At 39.0% G+C, this 10,473-nt stretch overlaps 1 protein-coding gene across 1 annotated transcript; it reads left to right on the top strand.

The window, feature by feature from the left end:
* Positions 1 to 2,435: 2,435 nt before the first annotated feature.
* LOC109551440 (allergen Bos d 2-like) lies at positions 2,436 to 8,334 on the top strand. Its single transcript, XM_019944699.2, has 3 exons — positions 2,436 to 2,640; positions 3,113 to 3,252; positions 8,187 to 8,334. The coding sequence occupies exons 1-3, from the start codon at positions 2,542 to 2,544 to the stop codon at positions 8,332 to 8,334; spliced, it is 387 nt and encodes a 128-aa protein (XP_019800258.2). The 5' UTR covers positions 2,436 to 2,541.
* The last annotated feature ends 2,139 nt before the right edge of the window (positions 8,335 to 10,473 follow it).

Here is a 10,473-nt window from a genome sequence, read left to right as displayed (position 1 = left end):
CAGGGGACGTGGGTTTGATCCCTGATCGGGGAACTAAGATCCCACATGGCATGGGGCAACAAAGCCTGCACACACCATAACTACTGAGCCCACATGCCCTGGAGCCCAAGGGCCACAACTAGTGAGAGAAAACCCACACGGCACAACTAGAGAGAAGCACATGTCCCACAACGAAGAGCCATGCACCACAATGAAAAAGATCCCACATGCCTGAAGAAAGATCCCATGAGCCGCAACTAAGACCTGACACAGCCAAAAAAATAAAGAAAATAAATATGAAATAAATAAAAACTAAGAAAACAGAAACAAACAGCCCAATCAGTAATGAACAAATGATGTGGAGAGACACTTACCAAAGAAAATATACAAATGGCAAGTAAACACATAAAGAGGTGTTCCACCTCTTTATTCAGGAAATGTAAATTAGAACTGTAACTGGATACCATTCCATACTACTTACAATGTCTGAAATGACCACACCAAGTAGTGGCAAGGATTTGGAGCAACTGAAATTCTCATCTACTGCTGACAGGAGTGTAAAATTAGAAAGGCACTTTGATCCAGCAATTCTGCTCCTAAGTGTCTACCCAGGAGATAAGACAGCTGAGTTCCTTACAAAGATTTGTCCGTAAATATGCACCCATCACCATGTCAGTGGATAAAACTGGGATATATCCATATAACACTATGCAGGAGTAAATGGAAATGCAGTCTACAAGAGCAATATAGATAATTATTAAAATAAATATGCTAAGTGAAAGACGCCAGAAATGCGCACACGTGCTCACACACACACACACACACACACACACACACAAGTTCAATTTTTGAAAAATTCTAGAGAATACCAACTAATCTACTGTGTCAGAAAGCTGAGGAGTGGGTTCCCAAGACACAGTGGGGGATGGCAGAGAAGGGGCAGGAGAAAGGATGACCAAGGAGCCCAAGGATCATTTTGAACATGACATATATGTTATCATACTGACTGGGGAAAAGTTTACACAGCTATATTCATCCAAAGCTTATCAACTGTATGCTTGAAATATGTGAACGTTTGTTCTATATCATTTATATCTCAGCAAAGATTTTAAAAACTCATCTTTCAGTTCCATATAGAGTTCGTTTCAGTTACAGAGGTCTAGTTCAATTTCTATAGTTTTATATCTCTAATCACAATCCACCCATTTAATTTTTTATTATTAACATGATCATCAGAGGGCTGGTCTCATCCTAAGAGCAAACTGTCCAAATGAGTGTTATTTGGAGAGTGGTTGCCCATGGTTTCTTTAATCTAGTTGGCCTGATGTGTGGACAGTTCAGGAGGATGGTTGAAAGAACATGGGCCTTAGTGTCAGGAGCTACACACACATAAGGCAAAAATCCCATAAACTGTAGTGAGATTAGGTTATACACTCAGGACAAAATGAAATTGTAGAGATGAAGTTGGGAGGGATCCTTGAGTGGGGTAGGAGGTGAGAATTTGTTCTTGTTAGAAATATTTTGTTAAATTTAAACATAACGATATAAATATAAAGAAGATGTAGTACATACACACACACACACACACACACACACACACACACACACACAAAATGGAATACTATGCAACCATCAAAAAGCTGAAATTTTGCCATTTGCAGCAACATGGATGGACTTGGAGGGTATTATGCTAAGTGAAATAAGTCAGACAAAGACAAATACTATATGGTATCACTTATATGTGGAATCTAAAAAATACAACTAGTGAATATAAGAGAAAAGAAGCAGACTCACAGATATAGCGAGCAAACTAGTGGTTACCCATGTGGAGCGGGAAGAGGGAAGGGGCAAAATAGTGGTAGGGGATTAAGAGGTACAAACCATTAGGTATAAAATAAGTGAGGTACAAGGATATATTGCACAACATAGGGAATATAGCCAATATTTATTATAACTATAAGTGGAGTATAATCTATAAAAATTATGAACCACAAATTATGGTACACCTGTAACTTACATAATATTGTACAGCAACTATACTTCAAATAAAAGATAAAAAAATAAACACAGACTCCTGTGAGGAATGCCTTGATAGCCGATGCATGGTATAGATGCCACGTATTAAGCTTGTTAAACCAGCGAACAGGAACATCTTTAGTTTCAGAAAATAAGCTTCAACAGACCTCTTCAGTGTTAAAGAAATAATATAGGAGTTGGGCATATGTGTCTTGGACTGCTCATCCCATTTGGAAACTCAGCATATAAAAGAAAATAAACCTTACCGTCCTTGAAATACTTCATAGGGACTGTGATTTCTCACTACAGGCCAAATGTCCAGATCCACTTAGGCTTCTCTTAAAACCCATCTCTTTATAAAAACAACAGATTGCCAGAAAAGCTCAACGGCCAACCAGGATACTGTAAGATGATTTATACGTAACCAAGGTCTTATGATGAACAACTGTTCATCATGTGTTACGACAGAGACGTATACTATGAAGAGTGGCACAAACTCACATTCTCTCCAGCAACTGGGACACCCTCAGCTTCTCCAGAAGCAGGATGATGAGAACCAGCAAGATGAAGATTCTGCTGCTGAGTCTTGTCTTTGGTCTGGTGTGTGCTGACCAGGAACCTCCATCTGAGGAAGCTCTCTCAAAGGTACCCAAAAGGGGCTGATCTGGGAGGAGGTCTTGGTTGTGCATGTGTGTGACAGGCTCATGTTTACATGTCTGATCAGATTACATATATATATCTCTTGGTCCATGTATCTACATGAGGATAAAACAACCCTTCTGTCTTTCAGCTCTTTATATTTTTTTCATCTTATTTGTCTGCAAATAGCAAGGAAAAATGATATGCTATCATTTAGATAGCGATGAACTGGCATCATCTTTAATGGTATTGTTTTAGCTATTTCAAGAAACTCTGAATTCTACCCTTTATGCTTGAGTAGGAATCATTATTTCATTTCATATTATTCTGCAAGGTAGGGGGTAGAACCCTACTTTGCTCAATAAGATTGAATTTCTTTGTCTTCTGAGGTAAAGCAGAAGCAAAGGTTATACTGGGTACTGGTGAGAAAACAGTAAAGAGATTGACTAACATTTCTTATAGAAACTTTCCTTTTTAGATTACAGGAGAATGGCACACCATTTACATAGCATCCGATGACGTGGACAAGACACATGAAAATGGCCCATTAAGGGGTCATATCCATAGGACTGAATGCAGCAACAACTGCGAAACAACCTACATTACTTTTTATACCAAGTAAGTGGAATTTGCCTAAACGTAAAGCAACAAAACTATTGACTTTTCTTTTTATTCTACCAAATATTTTTTATTTTTATTTATTTTTTGGATGGGAAGAAATATTTTTTTAACATCTTTATTGGATTATAATTGCTTCACAACGTTGTATTAGTTTCTGCTGTACAACAAAGTGAATCAGATGTATGTATACATATATCCCCATATCCCCTCCCTCTTGTGTCTCCCTCCCCCCCTCCTATCCCAGCCCTCTAGGTTGTCACAAAGCACCGAGCTGCTCATGAGGTCCAAGCTCAAATTTGCAGTGAAAGGTCTCTGGATGATGCTGTCGAATTTCAGCCTGTCAATTCTACTCATAGAAGAGCATTTTTGGTTTGGTGTCATATCCTCAGAGCTCATCACAAACCCCCTCCCTGCACCTCTGCCTGTAGCCTCTTCTTAGAGGCCATACTGGTTGAGCAGCTCGGTTGGAATTACGTCATTAATAATTCAGATGAAGGCAGTAAGGAAAGACTTGTCCTGAATGCCTGAAAGTTATGGCAATAGGATTCCCATCCCTAGGATCTGTGTGTTTGATTCTTCAGGTTTTGCATATATTGGAAAGAGATTATATACAGTTGCTTTCATGGTATACTTCAGTGTGAAGGGTTATACCCAGAAGATTATTCACCTGGCATCTTAGCGACAAGTCTCCATCAATAAATTAATACTTTCACGCAGTAAATGAACATTTATGGAATGTTTATTCTATTGGAGGCATTGTGTACATGTGGGAATAAAAAATGACAAATTAAAAAATATGTCTCACCTTACAGTTCAAAACTGAATCAAGGTCACAGACATCCATGTGCAAAAAATAACAAAAAGACTCACTGATAAAGGTCATACTGAAGTATTGATAAGTGAACGATTGTGCCAGTCATGGGAGTAGGAAACGGTTTGCACGGGGTGGTGTGTGTGGCATTTATTCACTGAACACTAAATGGAAGTTTAAACCAAGAATCAGAGAAACAGAAGAAGTGTGCAGAGAGGCATCGCGAATTCAGGGGACGTTGGATTTTCAGTGCGGTCACGTCCTATGTGTATGAAGTGGATTCCAGAACACCAACTGGAAACAAACCTCAGACTTTGTTCTGGAGAGTTTCCTATATCAAAAGTATTAATTTTATGTTTACTATGTAGGAAATCAGCACGGATGTAGGTTTTAAAATAAGAGAATCATAAAATTCATTTTCTAAGTATTAGTCCTCCAGGAACTCACATGGTAGGGACTGTACTCAGTAAAATAATTTTGGAAAATTTGAGCAATGGAAGAAGTAGGTATCGGGGTGACTGAAATCAACATTTTAAGAAAAATTTAGAGTATCAACAGTTTATTTTTCAAATTAAATGCTCAAGTTTGAATTTGTCCATCTGTAAAAATGGTAATGCCATTAAACCAAAGGACAGACTAACATATACGGTGGAGAAAAACTACTGTGACAAAGAATTAATAATAATAAACGTGGCTGTGAGGTGTAAGTTTGAGATGTGGTTAACGAATTTATACACAGCTGATGTGTGCATGGCGTGTAAATATATATTTCCATTTCTTTCTATGTCTGTGTGTGTCTGTGTCTATCTCTGTCTGTATGTCTATCATTCATTGATATTCTATTTGAAGCTTCTTACTTAAATAAGTACTACCTGAATTCACAGAAGTTGAACAACTTGCTTCAGGAGAGAGAAGACTTCAGAGTCTGTAGGAGCACCAACATTTATGGCAGAGGGATAGACATGGTCTTTGGAATGGAGACAAAGGACAGAGTGGGACTGTTTAAAGGAATGGACCAGCAATCCTAAATGTGGGGCGTGGCTCTGTCCTCCCTCCCCGGATGGTACGTGGCCATGTCCGGAGATATTTCTGGTTTCACGTGGGAGCTGCTGGAATCTCCTGGGTAGACACCAGGGATACTGCTCCACACCCCACAGTGATCAGGACAGTCTCCCTTCCCCCAACAAAGAATTATCCTGCCAAAATGTCAATGGTGCTGTGGGTGAGGAACCCTGTAATAGAACAAATAAAGCACCAAGTAGTGCGGCTCAGTTACATGAGCCTAAGATTAAAAACATCTATAATTTTTAGCAATTAAAATGCATTGTAACTATTGCAGTTCCTCAAGTGTTGAGGAATGGATGGGGAATCAGAAACGTCTTCTCTGTTTGTTTCTAAGGATTAATGGGATATGCCAAGAACACACAGCAATGGGAACAGGAAGAGAAAAAGATATTTACGGAACAGACTGTGAATGCGTGACCTTTTCAGAGGGGTGCATCTTCTCAAAACCACAGAATGTGTTCAAATGTACAGTCTTAGCTCCATCCAAGACATCTAGACGTCTGGATCTGTAAACAATTTTTTCTACTAATTACAAATGCAACCCCGAAAAAGACATTTAATTTTCCAAGCATTCATTTTGTTACACAACGTCAGGATAAGGTCCAAGTTCGGAATGTTGCTACTGACAGTATCTGAGAAAAAGTCCCAGAGCATTGATTTCATATGTTCCTCAGGCATGCGGAAGTTTTTAAAGCTATTTAAAATTATACCATCTCTTTCAAAATTTTTTGTATCTTTTATTTGACCAACATGATCAAATATGCTCTAACTAAAAAATTTCTTAAATATTAAAAGTTCTGTATTAACATGTTTAAGAAGTATAACCTGATTAATTTAAATCCAAAAGATAAGTATGAGAATAGTTAAAATAACAGCAAAAATTTGAAACTAATTTTTACATAATTTAAAAGCAACGGGGACATTGGGACAGACTTCTCTCTCTATAGTTTAAAATAACTGGAAATGATTATCAAATATCAATACTGTAATATTAAGTGATCAAATGTCTACATATTTGATTTTCCTGGAGAAAAATGTACAATGTAGCCTTCTAATCTTGGTCTGATGCGTATTTTTTCATTTTAAATGTGGATATGCAGCAACAGGATCTACTTAGGAATCATTACAGAGAATATATTTCCAACATTTTGCAATACCTTCATTTATACCTCTTTTATTACCTCTTATACTAGGAAATAACTGTGGTTATGTTATGCATAACTGTGTTACGCATTAACTTTTATTTTAATATGATTCATTTAAGTTTATAGAATTACTTTTTAATAATGGCTGTACTTGACAATTCGGTCACAAAATTCCTGAGAATGTAACACAATCATGTGTTCTTGTATGAGAGGGCTGCAGTCCACCACCAATCATATATCTACAAATTCTGCAATAAGCAACTTTGCTACTGTGCACAGACTGTTCAGTCTCAAGGACTGGAAATCTTTACCATCTTCAGAAGAAGGGTTGTGGAAGAAGCTTGCCTACTTCAGTAGCTCTCATAACTCATTATTGACCAGGGGGTTTTTGCACAAACTAACGCCTGTGGCCAGCGATTTGTTATGTAAGTAAATACTGAAACGTCTCCGGTCCATCACATTCGGGGTAACAAAAGGCATATTAATACATCTCTGGTCAAAAGTGCGTTAACTGGTTCTAACAACACACTATGAGAAATATCGGTGAGACAGAGATCATCGTTGAAGGAAAGACTGACCACAGCGTGTGAAAAAGAAAGCATGTCAATTTGAAAATGAAAAAAGTTACCTGTATTGAGGTTGGAATTTTTTTTTCTATCACTGTCTCGGGTAGAAATTATTTCCAACTGATTATTGTATCAAAGAACATGCTGGTAATCTGTGCTGAAAGCATCGATGAAAACAAGACCACACACCTGACTGAAGTAGTCGGTACATATTGCAGCTTATTCTATGCAAACTAAATATTCATATTATCTGTATTTTTATATTAAGGACAGAAGTGCATGTATACCTTATTTTGTATTAAGTACGCTGGAGCAGCAAGGTGCACATGGGAATTCAGACTTCATGCTGGCTGAGTCAGGGATGCTGAGAGGTTGTCTACGAAAAAAATGAAATGCATCCACCAGGGATTCTATCAAGTGGCTTCTTAAAGTATGATACACGCTTACTCTGGAGATCCGATAAAATATTCCAGGATGGTCCATGAGTTTCTGGCCAAATATCACACACTGGAGTAGCCAGGGCCTGACACCTAAGCGAGCCGAGATTTAAACTCCACGTTCAGCAGAGTCACCAGTTTCCAGGCATCACTGCCTTCCTCTCAACCACAAATGCTTTATTTTTACAATCGTTAAAATAATGGTTGGGACTTGAACCCAATATTCTGCAAATAACCACTGCATCATACTGAATCCTTCAGATGCAATGTTCTCAGTCAACTCAATCATTCCGCCCTCTGGCCAACCACACGGGGCCACTGATAGATCCCGCTCAGCCTTTCCGATATTATATCCTCACTGGAGGCGCGTGGGGGTTGCAGTTTGTCTTGGACAATGACGAAGCGTGAGTTTTCTCCCCGATTAGCATGTGTGATGGGGTTAGTATGCTTTGCTGAAAAGTCCAAAGCATTTTTTTTCTCATTCACTTGATTAGGGTTCAGGAAAGCCAGGAAACAAATTCCAGAATGTAGACAAAACTCAAAAGGAACAGAGTTCGGAGGAATTCTGAGCTCTCAGGCCCTGCCATTATGTCCTCTGATGTACCTTTAGAGACTGTATCCAATGTGGGGCTTCTTTAGCTCACAGGTGAGTGGTCTGTAATTTTCTCAGTAGTTGTAAGAACAGGAAAGTGATAAAGTGTTCAATATTTGGACACTACCACATGGTACCATCTGAAGACCTGATCCACCTCCCTTGAAAAATGACCTGGTGAGGAGCATGGCGGGGCTGGGGGATGCGGTGGTGGTGATGGTGAGATTTATTAGACAGTATTAGACAGTTATGACCCAGGTCATACTTTATAAACTATGGAGGGTTCTAACGGACATCTCTTCTGCCTTATTTGCTATGGAATCCCGCCAAAGGAAGTAGTCTCAGTGAAGAAGAATTCAACAAGTTCGAGGAACTGACCAAAGACAAACGTGTCCCAACGGAAAACACAGAAGATGTCATTGCAACAGGTAAAGTCCCAGAGGCCAACGTGTGTCTGAGATGAAAACACACCACTGGGATACTCGATTCAAATTTCCTATTCTCACAGTCGTCTTTTATAAAGTCTGTTATGAAATGATCCTTTGAAATAGAGGAACTTCAATGATCATTTCCCCCCCATTCATGCTCTTTCCCAGACAACTGTCCTAACTAAGAACTGAGAACATCAGTTGGGTGGGTAGAAACATGATACATACACCTCCTGAGTTTTTTAGTAGGTTAAGGCTTTTTTCCTGGGGCTTACTGCTTTAAGAATGGGATACATACACAATGGAATACTACTCAGCCATAAGAAGAATGAAATCATGCCATTTGCAGCAACATGGATGGACGCAGACATTACCATACTAAGTGAAGTAAGTCATATAGAGAAAGGCAAATATCATATGATATCACTTCTATGTGGAATCTAAAAAAAGAGCTCAAGTGAACTTATCTAGAAAACAGAAACAGACTCACAGACACCGAAAACAAACTTATGGTTACCAAAGGGAAAAGGTGGCAGGAGGGATAAATTAGGAGTTTGGGATTAACCGATACACACTACTATATATAAAATACATAAACAACAAGGACCTACTGTAGAGCACAGAGAACTCTACTCCATATCTTGTAATAACTTATAATGGACAAGAATCTAAAAAAGTATATATTTGTATTCATATATGTATCACTGAATCACTTTGCTGTACATCTGAAACCAACACAACATTGTAAATCAACTGTATTTCCATAAAAATTAATTTAAAAAAAAAGAACGGCATAACAAAACAGTCCAACTTGCAAGGTGGCAAAGGCCAGGACTTCGATAAGTGTTTGGATTTAAATATTCAAAAGAATCACACTGATCTAGACTCTACAGTGGGATGCTGTGAGGACAAAGGGGGGAAATTCTGCGAGGCACTAAACTGTGAGATATAATTAACCTAGTGAATCCCAGTGTGAACGAATCATCTTGCAGCCACAACACGTTTTATAATTATAAATAAGATTCAGAGAAGCTGTAAGCATCTCAGACTTACACCGTATGTAATTTTCTCTGTCTTGGAGCCGTGAACACGTAACTTAGAAGCTCTCAGCATAAGACCCGATACAGGATCACTCACAACTAATTGCAGCTGGTGGAAGCGTTCTCTCCAACCCCACACAGGCACATGCATAGACGGAGCTCTGTGAAATGAGTCCTGTTGGAGAATTTTTCCACTGTTTCCCCCAGCAATCGCTTGTATTTTTTTCTTTCATACTCTAGCCAATATCATATTAAACATAATCAGCTCAACCACATTTTTAATTTTTTTCATGTTTGTAGAAGACAACGACCTAAGGCTATAAGCAGCATTAGCATCGCTAATGCATCAGAATTACCCGTATGAAGATAAGAACAGCCTTTCCCTTCACATCATGATTTCTCCTTTCCCAGGAAGTCATGATCCTGGACTCACGGCTTTCCTTCTGTGAATCGCCTATGCCCTTGTTGATGTTACTGGATTCCTAAACGGTTAAATACATCGATCAATATACCTATGAAGAAAGGGAGCGTACTTGCAATGCACAGAAAACTTGCACACAGCTCGGCAGAAAACCGAGTAAGCAAAGAACCAGGAGAGAATTCTGTTTAGGATGTGTAGCGTAAATCCTGGAAGTGTCTTGGTGAGAAGAGAAAATACATCACAGATGCTGCTTTTATAATGGGATATAAATCTCCCACCAGATGAAGCTTGAGAGGCGGGACTGGTTAGTCAGACTACTTCAAGAAAGAGCCTGTGCTTTCCTCACTAGAACCAGAAAACACCTCAGTGATTACGGGGTTGAGCTGCATTCGTGTGCTATGGGGGTGTGCGTGTCCCTAAGGATTCAGCAGAACGCAGTATAATATGACCGACACTGTAATTTAGAGGAAGCACCAGTTGATACCCTCTCACCACACCTCATGTGCTGGTAGCTCTTTCCCGAAATGAGATAACTTCATTTTTCCTTAGAGTGTGATGATTAGTCATCAAAGACGAGAAAGCAGCTAAAATCTGATGAGGTTAAGCCATAGGGAGAGCGTCTAGTTAAGATGCAAAGCAAAGCCCTTGCACATGTGATGCACAAAGCCCGATTATGATTAGATTATGATTAGTCCAATGCTCTACAGAACCCC

Source organism: Tursiops truncatus, chromosome Y (genome assembly GCF_011762595.2).
Source record: "Tursiops truncatus isolate mTurTru1 chromosome Y, mTurTru1.mat.Y, whole genome shotgun sequence".
Classification (NCBI taxonomy): Eukaryota; Metazoa; Chordata; class Mammalia; order Artiodactyla; family Delphinidae; genus Tursiops; species Tursiops truncatus.
Note: the sequence above shows the minus strand (reverse complement) of the source record. Positions and strands in the feature narration are given on the sequence as shown.